Raw genomic sequence first — 27,694 nt, 5'->3', positions numbered from 1 at the left:
GAGCCACATTCACCTATTCCCAAGGTCAAGAATTAACTTCCACACTCAACTCGAAACAAAAAGGCATTTAGATGATGCATTAATCAGTTACTGATTTTGAGTTGTGAACTCAGGGGACTCCCACCATCTTTTCCTGCACTCATAAAAACAAGTACTAAAAATAAACATGACTGTAGACTTAAGTAAATGGTACCATTGTAGGAATAAATGGAGAAAAATTAAATTCATGTCAATCTTTATTTTTCAGTGAAAACAAAATTGTAACCCAGAGAAATTTCATCATAAAAAATGCAGAACAAGTAGGAGGAAAAAACTTTTTTTTTTTTTTTAAGGACATGCCTTCATTTCCAGCACACTGACCATTTCCTCACATTGCATTGTTGGTTCTAAATATTATGACCTGCTTGTGAAACCAATAAGCATTGGAATTATTAATCAAATTAGCAAAGACAAAAGCTAGGAGACTGTGGTCTGGGAAGGACTGAGGTGTGCATCCTTGATCCAAACACTGAAAAGGACAACAAAAGGAATGTAACATTGAATGGAGTGCATTAAGTCATGTTCCAAATGCTGATTGTAGTCTTTGGCAGCTGCCCACACATGGCTGCTCATGCTGCCATATAAACCAAATCATAATGATCAGCTGATCCTCTTAACACAAACAAGACTTCCATATCCTGAACATGTAGAAAAAGGCACAGGTATGGAGTATTGGTCTTTGAAAACCCCTCAGTAAAAAAAGACTGAGGGTCCCGAAGTAGCACCCGTAAATGTGACAACTTTATCATTTCAAATACCACAACAAAGAAAACAAGATACACAAGACATGAATGTTTGGCTGTATTACAAAATAGAAAAGGTTTTTTGGGAAGCACTGCTCTGCTAGGTGTGAAGTGCTCGGAGTAAACTGTTGCAGGTTCACTCAAAGTGGAAAATGAAGATGTTTTGGCTGTTCATTGTGAGAGCTGGACTTCTGCCTCCAGTCCCATTTTCTCAGATTTCCATGTCCAAATTGGTGTAGAGCTATTTTGTGGTAGTTGAGATGAGTGGATATCCTTCAAACCTGTAAGCGCCTCCCCCCTGAATTCAACCATCACACTAGTACACCACAGAGACTGGCAGGTTTTCCTGCTGAGCATTGCTGGTCTGCTCAAGTGAAGAAGGTTGAGGTGTTGCCATTCGTTGCCCAATCAGATTGTTCGGGGGTTGTATTCAGGCAGCTTTTTGAGTTTCTCCTGTTCCTGCTCAGTGTCCTGTCTGGCAATAACCAGAGAGTGAGAGTAGCCCATCACCACCTGCAAAAACAACACATGACACTCAGCAATGTTTTCCAAAGGACCTGTACCTTTTGCTTCTTCAACCTATAACTCTGACAAAGCATCTCAAAGTTTCATATTTTATTCCTTGGAACCTTCTTGACACCAGGTCTAATGAACTATGAATACACACTTCGATTTGACCAGATGCACATTTTTCCTGGGCAGTGCAAAAAGTTCAAACTGGAAATGTTTCATTCCATGCATTTACATGCACTTCAGTTACAGTCAGATTTCTCCATTAAAGGTAGAGTGAGCCAATCTGGAAAAAGATAGCTGATATTTTAACAACAGCATCCAAACAAATGCACCCCTTTCTTCGGTGCTCCAAAGCTCACAGATACACAGCTAACATGCAGAGGACATGATACTTTCACACACTGGCACACCAGCTACAGACAGTGATACTCAAAACTCTCCTGGCACTAACATTGGCATGTAACATGCAACATATCTCAGCAAACTACTAAATAAACTAAAGGTCCCTGGGCAAGTAATTCAACGTTACCTCACAACAAATCACAAAGATAACAGAAAAACACAGCATCACTAATGTTACCCTTCTATCACGCAGAAACAGAGCGACCTCAGCATCTGCCGTCATGCCTTTCAGCTCTCTCACGTTTCTCCACCACTGGAAAGCCTCACCAATGTTAAAAGGGCTCTGTCGCTTTGGCCAAACCATAACCGTTCCTTCTTCACAATGCAATTACATGTTAACATGTGCCAGATTTACTGTGCCTCTTGTTCCCCTCCTTCTCCCCTTGTCCTGTGCACGAGCACCACCTGTTGCTGAATGCTGAAACAGTATTTTGTTGTTTGGCTCGAGCCACTTACAGACCCAGTGCTGTGTACAAAGAAGAGATTTTTTTTTTTCAGTGCACATCTCATCAGCCTCTACAGTACTATGTGTTTGCTGCTAATTAGTATAGATGGGTGGATGATACATAATCTTGTTTGACTCCTGTGAACTCACGGTTTCAATACATTTTGTCAAATGATGACACCGTGTGACTGATGACATGTGAAACTTCATACATCCATATTTAATGTCAACTAAAATATTTTATATCTGGGCTTTTTGTGATCCAAAAAGCCCAGATAATGCATTTATTATTTTACTGTAACATAATGCACATGCAGCACTTCTGAACAAAAGAATTACAGATTTAATAGTCTTTAATGCTATCCTCCCTAACCATCTGCACACCAAGCTGCTACAGCTGCAGATACCCCCCCTACTCATCAACAAAACTGTGGCGAAGATGGTGGTTTAATATTTCTGTGCACCACAATCACCAGCAACCTCATCTCATGTAATCAAGTGAGCTCACCAGAGGATTTTCTTCCTCTGACCCAGTTCTACAGAGCCACCATTGAGAGCATCACTGTGTGGTACCCTGCATCCTCTGCCCACACCAAACATAGACTGGAACAGATCATATCAACAGCCAGGTGGATCATATGACAGGATCAAATGCCAGTCAGTGCTCTGCGTGATGCTAGACAATGTTACCGTGCTAACATGAGCATTCAGCTCAAAGCACTGCTGGGGTTAAGTACAGCCTTATAGAACTGCTGGCATTGCTCTTGACTCGTGTTGATTCATCCACTCATTTGAGCCTTTTCAAAAAATTTCCTTTCTAGCCCTAGTGTAGTTGAAAGGCAAAAGAGAGAAAATTGCATCTTAAATTTAGATTACTCAGTGTGGACACTCTCTTGGTGATGTGTGATGTACTTATAGTCCCCTTCATTAGGATCTGGTCAGAACCAGTGATTCATATATCCATTTACCTGCTCAATATAGATGCCATCCAAGGTCTTGACTTCCTGGGCGGTGGTGGAGGATTTGGGTTTGTTGTCTCCATATCCCTTAAAGACATGATAAGATTCAGCTATGTTAGCTATGAGGTCCTGACTCACAGCCAATATTCCTGTCAATGGTATTGTACCACTTTCAATGAAGAACAGCGTATCCTGTAATGACTTAGCCACTACTGAGGCCTCAGGTCTTACCAGCTCTCCAAACGTCGGTGAGGGGCCCCAGCTGATCGTACTCTCATCTGCAGCAATAACAATGCTGCTCTTCCTGTTAAATACAAAAACATTCAAACTCCACAGAGAATGGGAACTACTGCACATGTATATATAGAGTTAGGGATGGGAAACTAGTAGTCACTAACGAGCCCCATTGAACTTACCAACACTTTCCCTTGCTCGTTACATACTTTGTCCTTGTACGATCGTATTTATACAACAGTACAGTACTGTCTCCCAGTACCTATACAGCAGAGTTTGTCTAGAAAACATTTTGGTAACACTTTCTATGAACCACATCTATAGTGTGTTACAGGGGCATTCAAAGTGAATTATAATGCATTCATAATGCTTCATGACTACACACAAAAACACACAATGCTTTCTGATGCAGTGCATCAATAGTCATGAAACATTATAGATGCAAATTAGAATTAATTATAACTTCAAGTGTCTCATGGACACTCTTGACTAGTTATAAACTAGAAGCTGACTAACTTGCAATCCATTATAACTACCGATAGTCACCTCAGCAATCAACTGTAGTAGGACTCATAGTATTTTATAGTAGCCCATGTGATATCATATGTTGTCACTGTATGTGTAGTACGTACTGATGCATCTATAATAATGCATGTTTCATAATAACATTTCATTGTTGGTCTTTTAAATGCTTTTTAATGCATTTAAAAGAATCTATACTGCATCATAAGTGATGCAGTGATCATGCCAGGTGGCAAAATGCAGAGAATTACAAGCCATATTTGGGGGGCAAAACACAGTAAAGACTGTCATACTGATTTTTTTTAAAAAAGTATTAAGTAAATATTTTGTTTCTTTCAGGGGGCAGTAGATCCCCCAATAAACACTGGTTCCATTCCAAAGGCAGACAGAATTTACTTGAAATTCTCTGTATTCTGGTGTTACATAATAATCACTTATGATGCAACATAGAATCTTTCTAGACACTTACCATGAACAATGAAACATTATGCTAAAGTTGCATGCATGCATTATTACAGATGCTTCAATATAGTAAATAGGCTGTATTTATATAGCACTTTTCTTGTCTTTAATGACTACTCAAAGCAGTTTTTCAACATCAGCTAGCACTCACCCATTCACACATACATTCATTCACTGGAGGCAAGGTGCCACCTGGTCATAACAAGTAGTAACTTTTCACACGCACGCTAACACACTGATGGCACAACAATTTGGGGAGCAGTATCTTGCCTAAAGATTTTTTGACATGTAGACTAGGGACCAGGGATTGAACCACTGACCTTCTGGCAAGTGGATGACCTCTCAACCCTGTGAACCACAGCCTCACCACATAATGTACTTCACATGAGTTGACTAATAATAACTGTGTGTGTGTGTGCACATGCGCACGACCCTGGGTGAGCTGACCCTTTAGGGGAACGAAAAAAAACCCCAAAACACTATGGCACAGTGGGGACAGGTAATGTGAACACTTACCCACAGGCCAGACTACGGATCTTCCAGCCACACAGATCCTGCACAGCTTTGGGGTACATAGTAGACTCTCTGGAAGTGTTTGTCACACCCCAGAAAAACAGTCCCCCTGCAAGAATAACACTGATCAGACATCCACAAACACAGAGGCATGCAAACATGATAATTTAGAATTATTAGTTTGACTTAACTTCACATTTGATATTCAGCATTATATACTAGAACATCAGCAAAAGTTCAGGAATCTGCACACATTGGACAACAATGTAACTAAGCCTATTTGAGTGAGACTGCATCCAGAAATGTCTTTTCACCATGATCTCTTCTTACCCATCTCACTGACAGCAAAGGAACACTGGTAGCCTGTACAGATCTGACTGGCGCCACGTCCAGGAAAGTCAAACAATTTGACCAGTCGTGGAACCATTTCGTCCTTCTGCTCTGTATGACCCAGACGCCCATAACCACCAAAACCCCAGCTGAACACTCGCTTCTGAGAGTCCAGTACCAGCTGCAAACACACACACGGGAGTTTTTATGCTCAGTGTGACAGTAACAGTAATACTTAAGAAGAAAACCTAAGAAGTAAAATTTTGAAATAAAAAGAAAACTTCAGTAAGGAACAAAAACTCTTGTTTTGATGCATGGCCCCAGAAAAGATTTGAGGAAATGACTGTTACACAATGAGTCCTTTAATTCTGTGATGTCTGCCCACAGACCCGAGTTGTGGCCAATGACTTGAATCTGTTGCATTCTCTTGAAACCAAGAAATCTTTTGGATTCTACTTTTAGTTGTTACACCGCTTCCCGTGTTTGTTTGTAAATCACCAAATCACCAATAAGAAAAAAAAACACTTAGACCTAGACCTACAATGTATGATCAAAATAAAGTATAATATAAATTAATATTGTATATATGATAGAAATACTGACTTTTGTACTGTTGATTTGGAGTGTGATATATGTGTGTTTTATTAGCAAGCAGGATTTTGTGTGCCCTATATGCAACATTATGTCCTTTGCTAGTTATATACCTGTTTAAGTGATGAATTGCATTTCTTGTGGTACAAAACTTTCAACCTCAGTAGCATCAGTGCTATGTGGGAAAAGAGTTTATATACAGCCTGACTGGACATGTACGGAAACAAAAACTGTATAATTTGATTTGACTCTGATGAAAACAAGAAGTGTATTTTCTCACCGTATGGTTAGCCCCACAGGCCACATCTCGGACCACAACATTGGGCACAGGCATGATCTGGCCATCCTTGGACTTTTCAATGAAGATGGCGACACGGCGAGGAATGAGCTCACAGTCGAACTCAATACGCTGGGCGCGTGCTATGAACTTCCCATCACTATTGTGACCTGCAATGAGACAGATGAGGGGTCAATATTATACAAATATTAAGACATAAAACAAAATAACTTAACCAATACAATATTATTGAGGCATATGCCAATGTCGTGTTCAGTTTTAAAAATAGGATGTATTGGCCAATAATTGCATTTATAACATTAACACTTCACATAAAAAATATACAAATCAACTTGTCAGTGCTCTCAGGCAGACAAACCATAATGGAGACACAGTTTCTAAATGACCTTAGATGATGTGCAGGTGCTGATACAGAGAGATCTGTGATAAGCTTGTTTTGTAAAACAGCTGACCATTATTCAAACACACAAAGCTGACATTAAAAACAATAGATGTGTTTGCATGTTGCGTGCATACCCAGCTGTCCATACTCTGGGCAGCCAAAGGAGTACAGGTTTCCTTTGCAGTCCACCACCATGCTGAATTCAGCACCACAAGCCACCTTCACCAGGGGTTGGCCATTGTATGAAATCTTGAGGGAAAAAGAGAAGGCAGACTATAAACAAGGTACACTAACATTCTTACTTGAAGCATCTGAAAGGTCACAATGATTTACTATGGTCAGGTTTTGTGTCAAATAAATCACTTTGCATTCCCTCTGATCCATATTCCTGGCTGTGACCACAACAGACTATAGCCATGGTCATGGCATGTAACTCAGCCTGTATCATTAAAGCTAATTATGAGAACAACTGGATGACTATCAAGTTCCTTTTACTATGGCTTCTATATAATATGGCTTCTGTCCTGGCTGTGATTGCAAGACAAGACTGTAGACTGGCGTGCATATAGATATGGGTGCTGCTATTCTGATTATGACTACTGTTATGGCTGTGACTGTTAATACAGAGGCAGTGACTCATGTGTCTATCATCATCTAACTACATGCAGGGATTGTGAATTGACACCGCTGTGTTGGCTGAGTGTTGTTGTGAAGCCATTTCTGTATAGTGTATGATAACATATGTGATGTCTAATCAGCTATATCTGTCTATACGCTCAAATGATTAGCTTTAACAACTTTATTATGTGGATTTCTGACATTAGCTTGTAGATGACTCAGAACTTCTTAAAGCTAGATCAAGACAAAACTGAGATCCTAGTTATTGAAGCAAAAGCTCAGAAAGAGACACAGCTAAAACTACTTTAACTAACTTAAACCTACTACTAAACATTAAGGAAAAGGTCAAAAACCTTAGTGTAATCATTGACTCCAACCTAGACTTAGAACACTGCATTACTAAATGTCACATAACTAAAATATAAGACTGTTTCTATCCCAGACAGACACGGAAAAGTTAATACATGCTTACACCAACAGCAGGTTGGACTACTGTAATGTTCATGTATGGTACGCAGCAGCACATGTTCTTACAAAATGTGTATTTGTGTATACAGTACCAGTCAAAAGTTTAGACATACCTCCAATGGTTTTTCTTTATTTTTTTTATTTTCTATATTGTAGATTAATACTGAAGACATCCAAACTATGAAGGAACACATATGGATTATTGAAATTCCTTACTATCAGGTTGCCCCAAGCCATAAATGGCCAGACACCTTCTTATCTTAAAGAGCTCATAGTACCTTATTGCCCCACTCGAACACTGCGTTCCCAGAATGCAGGTCTACTTATGGTTCCTAAAGTCTCAAAAAGCAGAACAGGAGTCAGAGCATTTAGCTATCAAGCTCCTCTCCTGTGGAACCATCTTCCAGTCTTTGTCCGGGAGGCAGACACTGTCTCTACATTTAAGAGTAGGCTTAAAACTTTCCTTTTTGATAAAGCTTATAGTTAGGGCTGGCTCAGGCTGGTCCTGGACCAGCCCCTAGTTATGTTGCTACAGGATTAGACTGTCGGGGGACCTCCAAAGACACACCGAGCTCCTCTGTCCTTCTGTCCCTCTCCATCTGCATGCTTTCATGTCCTACCACAGCGTGTTACTAACTTAGCTCCTTCCTCAGAGTCTCTGTGCTTGGTCGTCTTGCAGGTTCCACAGTGGCTGAATCTGGATTGTGGATTACAGCTGCATCTCCTGCCTTGGCCCTGCCTGACATCCACTGCAACTGCTACTACTGTTATTACATCCACTGTCACTGTTACTCTGTCTGTCTGTCTGTCTGTCTGTCTGTCTGTCTGTCTGTCTGTCTGTGTCTGTGTCTGTGTCTGTGTCTGTCTCACTCTCCCTCTCTTGCTCTCCCTCTCTCACCCAACCGGTTGAGGCAGATGGCCGCCCACCCAGAGCCTGGTTCTGTCCGAGGTTTCTGCCCGTTAAAAGGAAGTTTTTCCTCGCCACTGTCGCCAAGTGCTTGCTCGTGGGGGAATTGTTGGTTCTCTGTAGATGAAAGAGCTTGGTCTGTACCAGCTCTATATGGAAAGTGTCCTGAGACAACTTCTGTTGTGATTTGGCGCTATACAAATAAAACTGAATTGAATTGAATTGACAACACTCCAGCTAAATACTGGAAAAACTTCAAATAGTGTTGTCCATTAGTCAGCTGGACACAAAAACATGAGAAAATTGGGTCTATAATCAGTGACTGGAATTTCAGTGTGTGCTAGGTCTGACAGGGATGGCTTACTGGTGCTGGGCTGAGGACTGCATCGGTCTGGCTGCCTTGGCCGAGCTGGCCCAGCTTGTTCTCACCAAAAGAGTATGCAGTGCCATCCTCTGAGGAGAAAGAGTGACATCAGCAAACGCAGAAACATATACTAACTCACACATTCTGTCCACTGTGAGATACACGTTTAGATACATTTGAAAATGAAGAGAAATAACAACTGGATTCCATCATTTTTAGAAGACTTCCTGTGTCAACCAATGCAACAAATCTATTTTGTGTTGAATTATTATGACCCCAGATTATGCTGGTTTTCATTCGAACCAATGACTACAAGCAGAAGATTTCACTAACTACAGGAGCTAAATTACTGAAATCACCTGATGTAGTATTGGGCTTGAATGAAAACACAGACACCCCTGATGATAACGTACATCATGACTTGGCCTACCTGTGAGTGCCAGGGTGTGATTGCGCCCACAGGCTGCAGTAACAATCACAAGATCTGCAAGGGCCTCAATCAGCTTGGGGGCCTCCAGACGCTTGGTGTCCCCATGACCCAGCTGCCCTTTGTCATTACGACCTGGGGAAGCCAGAAACCAAGAGCTCGGTGATGGATAGCTGCTGGTTTGTCTGACACAAACCTACATGCAAATACACTTATAGTCAGTAATCAGAGCTGTATTTGCAGAGAATAAACCCATAACCTTTGGAGTGTGTCTTCAACATGTTACTTACCCCAGCTCCACAGGTTGCCCTCAGTGGTTATGAGAAGACTGTGTGCTGCACAAGGACCAGATACCACGCAGCTAACCTGTACATCATTCAAACAGCCGTAGCGGTGAGGACCCCACAGATTCTGGCCCAGGTTGCGGAAAGCCGCTGGAAACACACACAACATGACAATATCCATCTTATACAGACACCATCTCTCAACACCAGTCTCATGTTATTTTCTTCCTACTATTTTGTTCCCTGACTACTGCATAAGACAAGAGAGAACAACATGACTAGAGTCAATGAATGAAACAGACCTGGTATACTGCCATATGTCTGATGAGCTATAAACCATGTTAAGAATTATTAGAATGCATTTTCAGTGTTCTGGTAGGCACAGTATCTGGCCCCTCCCCCAGAGATGGTTTTTGTCTATGCAGCTGTTCCTGCTGACACCCACCACCTTTCCAATATAAACAAGGCAGATTCATCAGTGTGTACCAGAGTAGTGAGGCAGGGATTTAAGGCAGCCAACAGCCTGCCCCAGGCATCAGTGGGCCAGCTGCAGAGGGCAGCACAGAATAAGCATATATGAAGATATTACTGTCACAATTAATTTATGGAGTCTTACAGTCTGTAACACTTATGTGGCCTGTGCAACACAAACAAAGAGACACATGCATGACTACTGTGTGGCCATCCATAGTTATTTCATTCTCTGCTGCAGACACACTGGAAAAAAATATTAATCTTTTATTGATTCTGTCTAACTGTACAACCTCCTACATCTTATCAATACAACCCATTCAGGGTTAAGGAAAATACAGGAGTGTATACATATGTAGATATAGACAATTGATAAATCAAAACCTCACATTGTGTCCTATAACTTCTCTGTAATCTATAGGGGTGCACACAGACATCTCACTCTAGGAGGTCAATATTCAACACACAGTGAACACCACATTACAATTGAGATCATAGTGGTGAAAGTACTGTTATGTAATTCCACCACATTCTCTGGTGAACAAATCTGTCAAAATAGCCAACTATTCATACCAGGCTGACAAGGTAACAGGGTTACTGGTAATTGGCTGTGATGAACAAGCAAGTCAGTCTCTTCCCCGTTTAGTAAAAGTAGAACAGTTCAATATTCAGGAAAATACACTTGTTCCATTTAAGAGTGAGATGAGAGGATGGATCTAAATTTCATATCTATGTGTTAAGTACAGAGAGGGAGTCAAGCCAATTCAAAAAATACACCTACCAACATCTCTATTGCTCACTGATTAATATGAATTGTGGTTGTGTAATCCATAGGTGCACAGATGTTATTATTTGTATTCATTTAACCAAGAAAATGATCTGTCTCTGTATTTAGAGACTTGAAGTGCCCCTAATTCATGTCTATATTAGAAGTTGTGTTATATCAGGCATATGCTATATTTTCTAACCTAATATACACTGGCAATGCAATTTATTTCTGTGTTTTCTAAGCTTAAATGTATTTAATATTGCCAAATTCGTATATTTCCACATCATACTGCACTTTTCATCTCTCTTGCTCATTTTCAAATGAACTAGTTTTTATGAAGTGTCTGAACCCAAATAACAGTGAGTAACTTAACAGGTTTTCATCTGAACTATTTCTTAACAAACAATGATTTATCCATCCGTCCAATACCTCCGTGCGGGCTGCAGTGCAGGTTACTAGATACGTTCTGTGAGCACAAGTATCGGTAAGACACAATGGCACCAAACCTGACAACCTCATTATGATGAAAAGATTTCACAGAAGATGCACACAGTCGTTCCACTTAGCTGCTGCACATCAAGAAATAGTTCCACCACATAAGTCCCATTAAAGCACAAGGCAATATACAAGGTGATCCTGTTCAAAGGCAAGAGCTGACTGAAGTAAGTGTAACTCTTAACCACTCAAATAAAGTCTCAAAATTTGATCACAAAAATAGGCTAATTTCTCTCATGGCTGCTGTACCATGCCAACACCTGCTGCCTTTCTTCACTTGCATTTTGAAATGATAATGGCAACAACTTCAAATGACTTTTACATGATAGGCATACACAATTCTTATTGTGAAAATTCATACAATAAAGTATGGAAATCAAAAATTTTGATGCATCAGCATATAAAAACGGGACATTAAGAGCCATAGGTATTGGTCCCACTCTAGACCCAACCCAGCTATTTAATATGAAAGTACTCCTAACCTTGTTGTTTGGGCACTTCCTTTCTTCCAATTAAATCCCAGTTGGTAGCTCCAAAGATGAGCAGTTGACCTTTAACTTTTGGGCACTCAAGTTTCTGTAGAAAGGACAAAATGAGGTTAGTGACAAAAAAAAAAGCTCATGTTTTCAAAACCCAAAAAGCAAATTATTTCAACAACAGCTGGATCACAGCATCTGCAATTTGATTAGTCAGTCTTTTCACCATCTTGATTATGCAGTTTAAAGACATGCCCATTTATCTATTTTTTTCCTGAACTTTCAACCAATATCTGATGAACATCGATTTTTCTTTTAAATCAAACCATCATTATGCAGTCAATCCTTGTAGATAGTTTGGATATAAATAAGTTTCTGGAAGACACTGTAAGTGAACATGAAAATGTTTCCAGAGAATATTTCCTTTTATTAGAGAGCAGATAAAAGATGCTGCAGAAACTTTCCAAGGGTCAGACTGTCCTACATGAAGGGGAAAAACAACAATAAAACACAAATACAGGTACAGACAAAAAAAGTGGCTGACTGGCTAGCTGGAAGTCGTTGTTCTGAGGTACTGATTCAACATTCAGTCAGAATCATGAGATTTTCCTGTCTGCTAAACCTATTTTAAACACATAAATGGGATATTATACAATAGATAAACTCAAGAAACTTTTTAAAATTAAAATTTTATTAAGCAAATTCATTTTCAGATAGTGAATACAACTCACTATTTTCTCTTTGATGTCATCTGCCACAGTAACAGGCTGGAGACCACTCTTGGCAGAAGGCTTGCCAGGTTTCTTGTTGTTCTCCTGCTCGTAATCAAATTCATCATCGCTACTGAAGTCCCTCTCTTTCCTTTTGCCGCTGGTCCTCTTCTTTTTCATCCCACCATTCCCTGAGACATCTGTCACCTTCTTACGTGGCATTTTTCAATCAGAAGCTGTTTTTGTGGTAAAGAGGAAGTGATCAGTTTATACAGGGTATAACAATAATGTGCATTTAAGACTAACTATATCAGAACTCAAAACAGTGAAAATGTAATGATATAGGGAGCTTTTGGGCCACATCAAGGAAAAATAATAAGAACAAATCAGCGATATTACATATAGCATAATAAAAACATCAGGTGAGAATAGCAGCTCTAGCAGCTATCTGCTAGCTTCATTAGGCTAAGCAGCTAACCACCGCCATTCTTTATTCATATCATGGTTGGGTCTCAAGCTAGTTGATATGCTAAAGCTCAGCCTGTGAAGTTATATAGTTAGCCGCTAGAAAAAGTTTGTGCATTATACAGAAATTCTATTCAACACAGACTGAAATAACTTTAAAGTTTACAGTAACATTTGCTTGATAGTATTCAGTAAGATAACGTTACCTCGCTACTGTAAGCTACCAGGAATTAAAGACACTCTAAGGTCACAGCAAGAAAAAGTACCAAGAACAAATCAGAGATATTACATACAGTCATGGAAAAAATTATTAGACCACCCTTGTTTTCTTCGAATTCTTGTTCATTTTAATGCCTGATACCACTAAAGGTATATTACCTGAAGAATACAATAAACATGACAAAATGCAGCTGATTCCATAATACTTTATGTCCTATTTGACATGCTTAAGCTTAATTGTATTCCCAGGGTATATAAGAGGCCATTTCATGTCATAAGCAGCACCGCACATGCAAGGGCCTAGAGTGGTTTCTTGCTTACATTCAAGCCGTAACACAACTCAGAAGTTGTCAGCTCTCACATAATGCCTAAAACAAAAGAATTATGTGAAGCCACAAAGGCAGCCATCTTGGCACTGCTGGAAATTGGCATGAGTGAGAGACAGGTAGCCAAAAAAAACTGAAGATCTCCAAGACAGGTGTTCATTACACCAAGAAAAAGCAAGCCGAACGTGATACTACCAAATTGCTAGCTGGTCGAGGCAGGAAACAACTCTCTACCCCACGAGAGGACAGTGCACTCATCATTTCCTGTGTCAGGAATCGTCATCAGACCTCCAGGAACCTTAAAAATGAGTGGGCACTGTTGAGAAATATGACTTGTTCAGCAAGAACAGTTCGAAACCGACTTCTTGAAGCTGGTCTGAAGTCACACAGGGCATGGAAGAAGCCCTTCATCAACGAAAGGCAGAGGAAGGCTTGGTTACTCTTTGCTAGGGATCACAAGGATTGGACTGTTGATGACTGGGCTAAGGCTCTCTTCAGTGATGGATCCAATTTTGAGTTGATGCCCAGGAGGGAGCCTGGAGAAGCCTACAAACCGGACTGTCTTGCCACAACAGTAAAACATGGGGGTGAGATCGGTGATGATCTGGGGTTGTTTCAGTATGGGTGGAACAGGGCAAATGCAATTGTGCAAAGGGGGAATGAACCAGGTCACGTACAGGGCTACTCTTGAAAACAGTCTTCTTCCATCAGCTGATAAACTCTTTCCTGCCTCGAATGACTGGATTTTCCAACAAGACAATGCCCCTTGCCAAAGGGCAAGGTCAGTTAAAGCCTGTATGGAGAACCAGAACATTCAAACCATGCCTTGCCCTGCTCAATCACTAGATCTGAATCCATTGAACATCATCAAACTCAAAATGGAGAACCATAAGCCCAAAAACAAGGAAGCAAACCCAGAGATTATTATAGATTAAGACAGGTTACCGCACGAAGAGCACTCCCTCCACTCTAGAGACCCCCTCCTCTTTATGTAAACAACCAGGACCTTCGTGACTGATCTCAATCTAATGCAGAGTCATAGGAGGAGACATTAACAGCATTTTTTTCGAGCTGGAATATAACTTTTGACCACAAAACAGCAAAGGTAAGACATACTGTATGATTTAGCAAAGTTTTTTCCGCTACTCTTTGGCTGCTAGCTCGCAGAGTTTTTAATCACACAATGAGGAGGCAGAGATCTTCGTGATCATCAGACTCTCTGCTTTCATGTGATACCAGGCTTGTGTTCATCTTTTTGTTACAAGACATGCTTGCGGCTAAGGTGGTGGAACAAATTGCTCATGTTAGCCTGAAAAAAAAACAAAAAACAACAGACACGGCTCCACAAGTTCTTCTGTGTCATCATGTTCTACTAGTTCTGCAGCTTCGATTTCGGAACTTTCAATGTCTGTCCCATCCATCTTCACCGTAATGTAACACCAGAGCGCAACATTTTACCCTCACCACGCCCTGCACCATGCCTGTTTAGAAGCGCAACATTGAAAAGGGTCCCGTCTGAAACAGTGTCGTTACAGACAATGTGTAATCACATACCGGTGTGGCGGTATATTAAAAATTCATATCATAACAAAAATATACACCGGTATTCAGTGTGAACCAGTATACCGCCCAGCCCTACATGGAATGCCTAAAAGCACTGTTTTGGGCAGTACAATGCCATAGCTATTGAAGTAAGAACTTAAGTGATTTTGGTTATTATCAAGAAAACCATGGAAAATGTCTAAAAAAAAAAAGATATATCACAGAGTAATTCATGTCTGAAGAATAGCACAACACAGTTAGAATCAAAGGAAAAGCGACATATGCCACAATGAAGATGCTCCACATGAGAAGAAATAACTAATACGTAACTATGGAAGCTAAAAACAGGCGTGCTTGCAATTTTTTATGCCATTATCTCAAGATCACAATTTAATCATTGCATTGTCTTGAAAAAAAAACAAAAGCTTGTTTCCTCATCTGTTTATCAGAGACCAGGAATGCCATCCCATCACACACAGATAGGATCTTGTCAACTGTAGCAACTGACTTAAGGTGAAAATGTCAGATCAGGGAGTACCCAGTAGTTTCGCCATTACCAAAACACATCAAAAGTTAGCTTGCCGAAATACTTTGGCATCACCAGTCTTGTGTCATCTCTTCAGCAAGTGTGAATGTAATGAATTTTGATTCAAGTATACAAAACACCCTGCTAAAAAAGCTATGCCGTGCATTTGTTGATAAAAGTCCCCGGTCACCCGGTGTCTGGGGGTTTTTTAATACATACAGTGGTATGAAAAAGTTTGGGCACCCCTGATCATTTTCAAGATTTTCCTTTATAAATCATTGGTTGTTCAAATCAGCAATTTAAGTTAAATATATCATATAGCAGACAAACACAGTGATATTTGAGAAGTGAAATGAAGTTTATAGGATTTACAGAAAGTGTGCAATTATTACTTAAACAAAAGTAGGCAGGTGCATAAATTTGGGCACCCTTGTTGTTTTATTGATTTGAATACCTTTAGCACTAATTATTGGAACTCAAAATTTGTTTGGTAAGCTCATTGACCCTTGACCTACATACAGATGAAGCCAATCATGAGAAAGGGTATGTAACGTGGCCAGTTGCAAGTTGTTCTCCTCTTTGCATCTTCTCTTAAGAGTGGCAACATGGGAGCCTCAAAACAACTGTCAAATGACCTGAAAACAAAGATTGTGCATCATGGTTTAGGGGAAAGATACAAAAAGCTGGCTCAGAGATTTCAGCTGTCAGTTTCCACTATGAGGAACATAGTGAGAAAATGGAAGACCACAGGCACAGTTCAAGTTAAGGCCCAGAGAGGCAGGCCAAGAAAAGTCTCAGATAAGCAGAGGCGAAGGATGGTGAGAACAGTCAAACTCAACCCACAGATCAGCTCCAAAGACCTACAACATGATCTTGCTGCAGATGGTGTCACTGTGCAGCGCACTTTGCACAAGGAGATGCTGTATGGGAGAGTAATGCGGCAGAAGCCTTTTCTGCACACACGCCACAAACAGAGACGTTTGAGGTATGCTAAAGCACATTTGGACAAGCCAGCCTCATTTTGGAATAAGGTGCTGTGGACTGATGAAACTAAAATTGAGTTATTTGGACATAACAAGGGGCAGTATGCATGGCTGAAGAAGAACACAGCATTCCAAGACAAACACTTGCTACCCACAGTAAAATTTGGTGGTGGTTCCATCATGCTGTGGGGCTGTGTGGCCAGTGCAGGAACTGGCAACCTTGTTAAAGTTGAAGGTCGCATGGATTCCAGTCAGTATCAGCAGATTCTTGCAAACAATGTTCAAGAATCAGTGACAAAGTTGAAGTTGCGCCGGGGCTGGATACTTCAACAAGACAACGACCCTAAACATTGCTCAAAGTCCACTAAGGCATTCATGCAGAGGAACAAGTACAACGTTCTGGAATGGCCATCTCAGTCCCCAGACCTGAATATTATTGAAAATCTGTGGTATGATTTAAAGCGGGCTGTCCATGCTCGGAAACCATCAAACCTGACTGAACTGGAGATGTTTTGTAAAGAAGAATGGTCAAAAATACCTTCAACAAGAATCCAGACCCTCATTGGAAGCTATAGGAAGCATTTAGAGGCTGTTATTTCTGCAAAAGGAGGATCTACTAAATATTGATGTAATTTTTCTGTTGGGGTGCCCAAATTTATGCACCCGTCTACTTTTGTTTAAGTAATTATTGCACACTTTCTGTAAATCCTATAAACTTCATTTCACTTCTCAAATATCACTGTGTTTGTCTGCTATATGATATATTTAACTGAAATTGCTGATTCGAACAACCAATGATTTATAAAGGAAAATCTTGAAAATGATCAGGGGTGCCCAAACTTTTTCATATGACTGTATGTGCTGACTTGGCTTGACTCTGGCGCATCAGCGTCACACAGCACAGATTTGCATCTCCCACTCTACCTCGTGCACAGATCAGAGGGTCACTAGTTTGATACCTGGTCGCTGCATTCTACATATCTAAATCGCTTTTCTGCAAGATACTGAACCCCAAATTGCTCTTTTTGCTGTGCCATCGTTATGTCAATGGTTATAGCTCCTGGTGAGCAGATGGCATCTTGCATAGTAACCTCTGCCTCTAGAGTCTAAATGTGTGTGTGAATGGGTGAATGCTGACTTGTGTTGTAAAGTGCTTTGTGTGATCGATAAGACTAGAACAGGGCTATATAAAATGCAGTCCATTTACAATTTACCATTACAACAAGGACACCAGATTGAAGGTGTGTCTTTAACCGAGCACCCTCTTTAGGGCTGTTTACTGGGCTGTTTTGCTTAGCACCTGCGAATGATGACTGATGATTGAAACTGTCTAAAACTCCACTGTGTCTGGCAATAGCAGCAGAAGCTATTAAAATATGTCACTGAATCATCCATTAATGATGACAAAACCAACATGATGCCACCACAACCCATTTAGAGGCAGTCAGGCACTTTTCAACCAGACTCCAGAATTTCTTGGCTGCAACCCATGTTTAAACAGGTAATGGAATCATAAATCAGTGTAGCATGGTTTGAATTAACCCAGCCAAAATTACCAATGGAGAAGCCCCATATGTAAAGTGGGACAGCCTTGGAAGTCTCACTGCAAATCGGATAGCCTTAATAAGGTCTTTACCTCTGTCATTGTAATAGGCTTTATTTGAGCAAATGCTGGTTGAAGCAGAGAAAGGTAGCATTTTCTTGAGAAAAATTCTCGCTATCTCAAGAAATCAGCCTTTTGTTTTATCGAGCCGAGATAAACTAACCTGTTATCGCAAGAAAACAAGATGTAACTCGAGATAATGACATAATTAACTCGTGGTCTCAAGATAATGGCATTAAAAATTGCAAGCACGGCCGTTCTCGGCTTCCGTACTTGAACATCAACTAATGCAGATACCAACTATTACAACTCATGAGCAAGCCGTGGAACAATGGGTATTTCTAAAGCAATAAGTTTCACAGTTCTGCTTTCCGTTAAATTAACTTTACAAACTTAAGCCAGTGAACAACTCCGATTTAACTCCCTGCAAAAACACGCTTGAACTCACACGCTACGGACTACGTTACTGTATCTTTCGATGAGCTAACGTTAAAGGCAAGTTTAATGTAAGCTAGCTGATTTAAAGTACCGTTAGCCCTGATTACCTTTATTGTCAACTACAAGCAGGTAAAATTTGAAATTTAGCTTGTCTTCTCAAATTAACTTCTTCAATGGCAGTCTAATGAAATGCAAGTGGAAACTAGGGCCACAAACCAAAAACAAACAGCAGACTACATTAGCTATGACATGTACCGGTGTCCCTCGAGCAGCTATCTGCTAGCTTCATTAGGCTAAGCAGCTAACCACCGTCGTTCTTTGTTCACATCATGGTTGGGTAGCAAGCTAGCCGATATGCTAAAGCTTAACTTGTGAAGTTATGTAGTTAGCCGTGAGACAAAGAAGCTAGGCGAAGTTCGTACAGTATACAGAAATGGGTGATTCTATTCAACACAGAGTGGAATAACTTTAACATTTAAAATGAAATTTGCTTAACAGCCGACTGATAGTATTCAGTAAGCTAACGTTACCTCGCTACTGTAAGCTAACAGGAATTCTGAATACAGCCAGACACTAACGTTAAAGGAAAACGATGCTACAACACAAACTTTTTCGATATTTTCTTGACAGGACACTTTTTACATTTAGCGTACGTTTGACTTTTGTGATTTAGAAAACATGTTTTTTTGTAATTTGATAAAGCTAAGAATAAATAAATGTACCAGTGATTTCCTGATTCAGCAGCTCTGTTGCCGTCTCCGGTTTGATTGATTTGAACAAAAGAAGCTGCAGTCTGCTTTCACACCACGTGGGTTGTATTAAGTATTCATAGAGGAAACCAAGCAGTCACATACAACTGGCCGTTCAGGGCTGTGACGCAAAAATGGGGAGCTTGTCAATAATTACAGACTGCACTGAAAACAAAACCTCAACATAACTGACACTGACAAACGTGGATTATAGAGAGTTGTGCTGCTACTTTAGAGAAGTTCTATTGAGAAAATAATCAAAGCCTGGAAAAAGAATATATGCCATTACAAGTACCTCTTGTGCCGCTTTGGACCGTGCAAAGCTTGGAATAAAGAATGGCACTCTTCACACTTAGACAGTCTATCAAATTTTATGAATATCAGTAATTAGTTATTCTTTATTTTACTTCCTGCTGTTGTTTTCATTGGTTGTTTTAGTCATACCACAGGCACCTATTTACATATCACTTGAATGTGGTATTTGTGTGTTGGAACTTTGTAGCAGTCACCTACATCATTTTATGTCTATGCAGTTATTATGTCATTAACATAGCATCCAGTATTTGACAGACTAGCTACCTAGTCTTGCCTGTGCTCTCTCTCTTTTTGTATGTGTAGCAAAATGTCTGAGAAAATTGCCCTGTTGTTTTATGGTGAAATGCCCATACTGACATTGCAATATTGTTATGTGCTGTTTACCATGTTTTTGTAATACAAATGTCATCATCCAATATCTGTTTTGTTTTTTTGAGGTCTGTTATGTGTACATCTAGACCTTTAATGTTTGCCTTAATATATTTTCCCATTTCCTCTGTAGATAAATGTATATTCAGTGTGTTTGAATATATGGCAATGGCTTTTAAATGTTGAAATAAGATTTTCCGAAGATGTCATTCGACTTCGAGTCACATATGCTTGATCTGTTAAGGTTAGGTTTTAGATTAGGACCCAAGGTGACAGAAAGGTGAGCACAGCACAAAGGGAACCGTTTAAACAAAATGGTTTAATGCCACAAACAGAAAATAACAATACATGAGTAAAATTGAATACAAAAAGAAAAAAAAAGTCTCAATAACACAAAGAACCCTGAAACAAAAAATCAACTACACTGTGGCAAGCAGGTAGGAAAAAATACTAGACTAGAATAAGACAGGCAGACTAGGAAGGTGGCTAGGATGTCTCCGGCATGAGAGAAAGACAAAGCAAAAACAAAGTAACAAACCCAGCTACCTAACAGTGTTACGATCCACTAAACCTGTCTGTTCCTAGTGCTTTCTTTTCCCCTTTTCCCTAGTCTTATCTGCTTGTCTGTCTCTTTCACCTGTCTGTCTAGCTGGCTGTGGTCCTACACCTGGCACGCATGAGCCTGATTAAGGCCCAGGATAAAAGGGAGAGCTTCTGTTTTACCTGTTGCCAGATTGTCCTGGCTCCTTCCAGTGTGAGTACTAGTTCTTTGATTGTGTGCTAACTTTGTTAATGTTGGATTTTGAATGGACTGCCACTCATAGTGTGCTTTATGTTTCAGTGTCCTCCTGCCTTGTCAATATTGTGCTTTGCCTCAAACCTGCTCCCTTAGTTATTACTCACTCTGCTTTTTGAGTGGGCTTTTGTTTGTTCTTTCCCCACTCCTGAGTGCATTGTTTGTTGCATGTTTATTGTTAGAATAAATTATCATTTTCTTTTCTTATCTCATCTCTGGTCTGCATTGTTGGGTCCTAACAAAATCACAGGTGAAAGCCAAACATTATCAAACCTTAAACAGGACAAACTGAAAAAAATGACACTGCTTTTTCTGAAGTTAAGTTTTAACCTGATATATTGTGCAAGCCCAGCTAAACATAATATGATGAACATAAGTGATATACAAATGTTTACTCTTCTCCTCATCAGTACCTATGAGGCCTCCATTTTCAAGTCCTGGCACTGAACATGGACATTTATCCTAACTTTTATGTCAATGTTTTTTAGAAATATTGACACAAAATGGAGAAATTGTAAAGCAATATCTTCCAAAGGACACATGAAGGAATGTTGTCTTTCTAATCTTTGTGCTGCTCTCAACGTGCTACTTGCACACCTGCAGGTCCAACTTGCATTGGCCAGAAAGTATAACTTTTGCAAGGGTCAAGTTATTTCACAAAATGAATTGCATTTTTTCAGGGTCTGAATGTGCTTGAAAACTCATGTTCAGCTCACACGTGTAACAACTGCTTGCTGTGACTGAATTGTCCTGACCTTAGTTTTTACTGTGGTGCATCTCCCTAACAATAATCTTTTTTTAACTTTCAACCATCAATGTGTTTCCACAACAGTAGGCATACACTACACACAAAAAAGTTAGGGATATTTGGCTTTTGGATGAAATTTCAGGATGAACCTAAAATGCACTATAACTTTTAAAGGTGAACATAATTTGACCTTCTTTACAATTTGCTGTTCTCTAACAAGGAGCTGAATGGCAAAATTCACAACAGGTGTTTGATCCATAAATCAACCAATAAATTTCCTGGTTCAATTAGAATTGGTGTCCTCTTCATCATGCTCTTCACATTTTGACATCATGAGACCATGACGACACCTAACAACTGATCAACAGTACCTCACCATTGTTAGGCTTGAAACAGGATGTTCTCAGAGGTAAGTGGCCACTGAGCTTAGAGTGTCACTCTGTCAACAGAGAGACTGGAAGAGTCACAGAAAGGCATAGAAGTGGACATCCTTTGGCCATACTGGACTGGCCCCTGCATGAACAGCACAGGCCTAATTTCATCTGCATGGACGACAATGCTCCAACTCCTCAAGGTTGCATCATTAGGGAACGGCTGCTGGGGACTGGGGTACCTCAAATGGAGTTGCTTGCACTTTCTCCCGACCTGAATCCCATAGAAAACCTATGGAATCAGTTGAGTCGCTGTGTAGAGGCTCATAACTCTACCCCAGGACCTCAATGACCTGAGGGCAACCCTTCAAGAGGAGTCGGATGCCATGCCTCAGCAGACAATAAGTCGACTTGTGAACAGCATGAGACGTCGTTGTCAAGCTGTAATTGATGCTCAAGGGCACATGACAAGTTATTGAGACATTGGCATTTTTTGTTGTGGTATACCCACCACCACTGTTGTTGGCTTTTGATTCAATAAATTGTTTGAGATGAGGAAATCCCCTTTGCATGCTTCTGCTTAAATGCCCTATATAATATCACCATAGCATGAACTTTTTTGATTTTCCATGAATTTCACTTGAAAGGTGCACCCCTATAGCTTAGTTGGTAGGGTGTGCGCCTCATACATTGAGGCTGCCAGTCCTGTACAGTGGCCGCAGGTCCGACTCCCACCTGCAGCTCATTTGCTGTTTATTATCCTCTCTCTCTGCCCCCTTTCCTATTGTACCTTCAACTGTCTCTATCATAAAGGCTAAAAAAGCCCCCCCCCCCCCCAAAAAAAATAACTTGAATGCCAAATATCCCTCATTTTTTGTGAGTAGTGTATGTATCATGTCCAGACTTACTCTTGCAAATACCATAAACCCAACAGGAAGTGAGCCACTTTGAATACACCATGCAATGGTTCAGCAGTTTTTGCCATTTCCAGGTGTTGTGTTCTAACAAACATCTTCTACAGGATTAATCAGATCGACTTCAAATTCAGTCTGTGCAATTTAAACAACAAAAATTGTTAAAAGCTTGAGCTGTCATTGAACAGCATGGCCATTGTGAATTTTGATGTTTTGCCATGGGACAGGAAATTGTTGTATCTCAAATATGCATTCTCCAATCTACCCCAAACTTCATAGGTTTGAGTCCCAGCCTGAAGATATCTGCACGCCAATCTTATTGTCACAGTGTTACCTACTGCCAATAGGAAATGGATGTTTTATACTACGATGTACTTCTCCTAGCGGGTTGACCAGATCCAGCTCAAATGTGGTCAGAAAATCCTTAAGATGCTGATGATGAAGATGTTCATTGTGAAGATTGTAATTTTTTTGTATGACAAAATTGCCCAAGTGGTGCAGGGAATTTGGATGTTTGCCATGGAAACAGGAAGTTGTTGTTGAGGGGCCAGGGATCCTCTAAAACTCACAAAACCTGCTGCACACATCAGAATTGGTGCTAAATCGTATCTGACGTGGCTCTCAGGACTGGGTATGGCAACATGTCGCAATAGCATCTCTGTTAAATGTCAACAAAGTAGCTCTCGCAGTATGCTTCACCTGGATGTATGAAATCTGGTGGGCATATGAATCATTTTCCAGACTTTAAAAAAAAGCCTGTTGGAGCAGTACCCTAAACCCAACAGGAACTCTTCTATTTTTAATTAACTGTGCAATGTTTGGGCAGTTTTTGCAATTTCCAGGCATTGTACTTTCACAATCGCACAATCAATTCTTTGCAATACATTTCACCTAGATGTATAAAATTTGGTAGCATCCCAACACTTAAGAAAAAGTGTCTTGGTTAACCTGTACTTGTCCATCTACCTACCTGTAAGCTTTTGCATGTTTGCGGTAAACTACTAAACTTTTGCTGTTGTACAGTTATCATTCGTTGGTACCAAAAATCCATATTCACCATTAAAGAACATAGGGGGGTGATGAAAAATACAAATTTTATAGGAACTAAAATTTTTACCAAACAGCAAGACAAGTCAAAACAAACACTAAAACACCAAACAAACAAAGCTGGAGCACATTCATGCACCTCAGGTGAACTCTTTGCATTGTGGACATGGAACTTTTATCTAATGCCATACTCAGGCTCCTGAAATGCACACATCATTATTATGTTGTTAGTTTCATCCAATGCTTTTATGTTGTGTGTGCGTAAAGCTAGTTCTGACACACACACACACACACACACACACACACACACACACACACACACACACACACACACACACACACACACACACACACACACACACACACAAAATGAAAGAAGCTTAAAAGCTTAAAAACTGCAAAACAGAGATAGACACAGAAAGAGAGTGTTAAAATTTTGAAGCAGAGAGAAGTAGAGCTGGAGAAACAAAGACTGAGAATGAGAGGTAGAGAGACCAAGTTAAAGAGAGAGGGATAAAACTACAGTTAGGGACAGAGAGAGAAAGTGAGAGAGAGAGAGAGAGAGAGAGAGAGAGAGAGAGAGAGAGAGAGACACCTGTTGTAATCCTCTGACTATAAACCGGAGCAGTACAGTGAGCAAACCTCAGTGTGAAGGATGGGAGATCAAACGCTGCCGTCCTCCACTCTGATGACAGATGGAGCATCCTTCATTCTGAGCGGCAGCACCCAGCAGGATGACTGGTCCTATCACCCTCTACTGCCTTCTCCTCTCTGCTCACTCTCTCCATCTAACAGCTGGTAAGTGGACATAACACACAATGACCACCTTCTCTGACACTTGTGCAATATTTGAATGAGAGGAAGATCAGGTTGCTTTTGTGATTTTTGTGATGATGATTCTAGTGTTTTAACCTGCCTGTGTTTTAATCTGTGTTTTAATCTTTCTTGATCCAACATACAGACACTCTGGTCTGGTAGACTTTTTAAATAATTTTCAACATAATGTTTTTAGACATAAATATCTTGATATGTTGATTGTTGGAATATGGTCTATAGTGTGTGGTTGCGGTTTATAGCTGTAAACTGCGATCATTGTCACCAGTCGTGTGATGAACTTAATCATGCATGACTGAGAGCCACTCATTACTTTTACTGGATTTCATTTATCAAATGGTGTATGTGTGCGAGTGCATGTTTGCCATGTGTTTCTGTATTTCTTGAACTCTTCATTGTGGTCACTGTCGACCTTTAGAAAAGTAGCTTGTCAAATAACTCTCTAGCTTTTCCCAGGTCTTTTAAGTATACCTAATGGTCTTCATCAGTAATTGAGAACACTTTGTTGATAGAAAAAAAGCATTTTGTCAGTTTTTATGTATATTTTACAAGTTATGGATGGAATTTCCTATGACAGTGATGGTATCTGGAGGGCATCAGCACATCATGACATTTAGGTACAAGAGTTAGTCTGTGTTCCATGTTGACTATGTGAGTTCAGTTCAGTGTTAAATGCTGCTGTGAGTGTTTCAAGAGTTAGATGTCAAGCAGACATTACAGTCCAACACTTGTTTCCATATAAGATGAAAATGGACTTGCACAGTCACTTGAGTTCTGGAAATCTGGTTTTACTGTTGTCATAGTCACTGTGCATTATTGTTCTATGACAATGCAGTAGAGACCTTTCAGAACTGTATTATTACAAATAATAAGTGTCTGCCATAAACGCTATGAGCAGGACAACAGAAATAGGACACAAATACAGACAATGGCGATAGAGCTGGTGCAGATCAATGATGTATTCCCACAAATATGATTCTAGGCTTACAAAACAATGAGGCAGACAGGCAGGTACAGGTGACAGGATTCCAGGACACAGATAACAGGTTTGATGACTGATTTTTTTTCCATCTTCACCCTGGAAAGAGTTTTCCAAAAGCTCCACTTTCATTCAAACTTCCTTTGTGTGTGGACAAAAGGACAGAACACACAGAAAAAGGTACAATTTGAAAATGATCCATGTATGTGTGGATTAGGCATATGACCAGTAAATATACTGAGGAGTTGATGGGAAAATAAGGAACAGGTGAGTGAAAAGGAAGAGCAGGTGAGAGCTGATTGGCTGGGGAACACTGAGAACAGGATAGAGCTGACAAAACTTGATGCAAGGTATGTGTAGAGGGAAAGTGACTGGAGAAGGAGCACAGGAACTTAAAAGTGAAACAGTGCAAACAGACCACAAAATCCCAGACAACACAGCAACAGGACCATGAAAGAGTGACACAATAAAAGCAGACTATCATGGATCATAACTTAGCAAGTTTTAAGACTCTACAAGTAGATGTTTATAGAATAATTTATTTCAAGATTATCAACACCAATTTGCAAGATTATTAACACCACAAAATGAACAACTCCTCAGGGGTACAGACCTCTAGGGGCAAGGTTCAGTGTGTGACAATTGGTTTTTGGTCATTAGATGAATCAATGAATGAATGCTTTATTTCGACCACGTAAAAGTAATACAAAACAGCAAAATTAAAAACAAATGAAACAATATTAACTTAACATGTTTGAAAAGGAGTAGGAAGAAGCAAAAGCTTATTTAATCCTACCCCTTCACCACTTAGTAATTAATGTGTCTACTTCCTGTGTATCCTGTTTTATAAAAAATATTTGTATCATCTGCAAATAAAACTAATTTTATTACTTAAGAGACTTTACAGATGTCATTTATATAAAGGATGAACAGTTTTGGACCCAGTACTGACCCCTGGGGGACACCACAAGCAATGTCCAAGCATGAGGAAGTGTAGTCTCCCAACTTCACAAATTGTCTCCATTCCGTTAAATAACTCTTCACCCAGTGCAAAACCGGTTTGGAATGATAAGTTGCAGATGAAAGTTAGTGGTTTTGAAATCCCTTCAATGGCCCTTTTCACAATTTTCATATCAATGTTATTACAATCAGTAGATGTTTTATGTTTACATCCATCCATCCATTATCTATACCGCCTATCCCTTTCGGGGTTGCGGGGGGCTGGAGCCTATCCCAGCTACAGTGGACGAGAGGCGGGGTACACCCTGAACCGGTCGCCAGCCGATTGCAGGGCCACATGCAAGGACAAACAAACATTCACACTCACACCTACGGACAATTTAGAGTCATCAATTAACCTAATGAGCATGTTTTTGGTCTGTGGGAGGAAGCCGGAGTACCCGGAGAGAACCCACGCATGCATGGGAAGAACATGCAAACTTCACACAGAAAGGCCCCGCCTGACCCGGGGATCGAACCGGCAACCTTCTTGCTGTGAGGCACGCGCACTACCTGCTGCGCCACATTCATTTACAATATCAACTAATTCTTTTTTTTTTTTCCACTGCTGTGAGGAAAATTAAGCTCTGATTTCTATTAATAAGATTATTATTCCAATCCTGAGATGACAATGGATCGGGATTTTTTTCTACCAAGTTTGGTCCAACATTTACAAAAACAAAACAAAAAAAGATTAAAACAATTAACTACATCATCCATATTGTCGATTAATGTGGGACTGTGGGGTGTGATTCAGCTGGGTCTGGTGAATTTTGGATAAAGGCTCATACTGTACATTGTATTAATGAATTCTTCAGTCGTTTTGTGCTTATTTGGATATAAAAGATCAATGTTAAGATCACCACAGATGAAAATAACTTTTTGATTCATCCTTGAAAAATATACCTCAATCCAGTCCTTGAAAAAATAAATACTAGAACCCGGGGCTCTATATATAAAAGTGATTATTTTATTTTTATTTTATTTTATTTTTTTTTCTTTACAGATTTCAATAGTTATGCATTCAAACTGATTGTCAATTGCCGTTG

The 27,694-nt window shown here is 40.0% G+C and overlaps 3 protein-coding genes across 4 annotated transcripts in view; 2 read left to right on the top strand and 1 right to left on the bottom strand.

The window, feature by feature from the left end:
• Positions 1-27,694, top strand: part of icmt (isoprenylcysteine carboxyl methyltransferase) — a 125,550-nt gene that overhangs the window by 19,444 nt on the left and 78,412 nt on the right. The gene's annotated exons all lie outside the window — the stretch shown is intronic.
• On the bottom strand, positions 221-19,357 carry rcc2 (regulator of chromosome condensation 2). The gene is made up of 13 exons (XM_070968024.1): positions 19,247-19,357; positions 12,444-12,658; positions 11,719-11,812; positions 9,508-9,651; positions 9,221-9,352; positions 8,791-8,879; positions 6,568-6,682; positions 6,034-6,200; positions 5,163-5,343; positions 4,836-4,941; positions 3,333-3,405; positions 3,111-3,188; positions 221-1,295 (listed from the first exon to the last, which is right to left on the bottom strand). The coding sequence occupies exons 2-13, from the start codon at positions 12,642-12,644 to the stop codon at positions 1,191-1,193; spliced, it is 1,485 nt and encodes a 494-aa protein (XP_070824125.1). The 5' UTR covers positions 12,645-12,658; positions 19,247-19,357; the 3' UTR covers positions 221-1,190.
• igsf21b (immunoglobin superfamily, member 21b) overlaps positions 18,349-27,694 on the top strand; it is a 79,041-nt gene continuing 69,695 nt past the window's right edge. Inside the window, exons 1-3 of one of the 2 annotated variants that reach the window (XM_070968025.1) lie at positions 18,349-18,581; positions 20,607-20,711; positions 23,066-24,631. In XM_070968025.1, the coding sequence (XP_070824126.1) occupies positions 24,568-24,631 (64 nt within the window). In that variant the 5' untranslated portion in view covers positions 18,349-18,581; positions 20,607-20,711; positions 23,066-24,567. Of the gene's footprint in view, positions 18,582-20,606; positions 20,712-23,065; positions 24,632-27,694 lie in introns of those variants that run through there. The other variant, XM_070968027.1, reaches the window with a different exon arrangement.

Source organism: Chaetodon trifascialis, chromosome 8 (assembly GCF_039877785.1).
Source record: "Chaetodon trifascialis isolate fChaTrf1 chromosome 8, fChaTrf1.hap1, whole genome shotgun sequence".
Taxonomy (NCBI): Eukaryota; Metazoa; Chordata; class Actinopteri; order Chaetodontiformes; family Chaetodontidae; genus Chaetodon; species Chaetodon trifascialis.
Note: the sequence above shows the minus strand (reverse complement) of the source record. Positions and strands in the feature narration are given on the sequence as shown.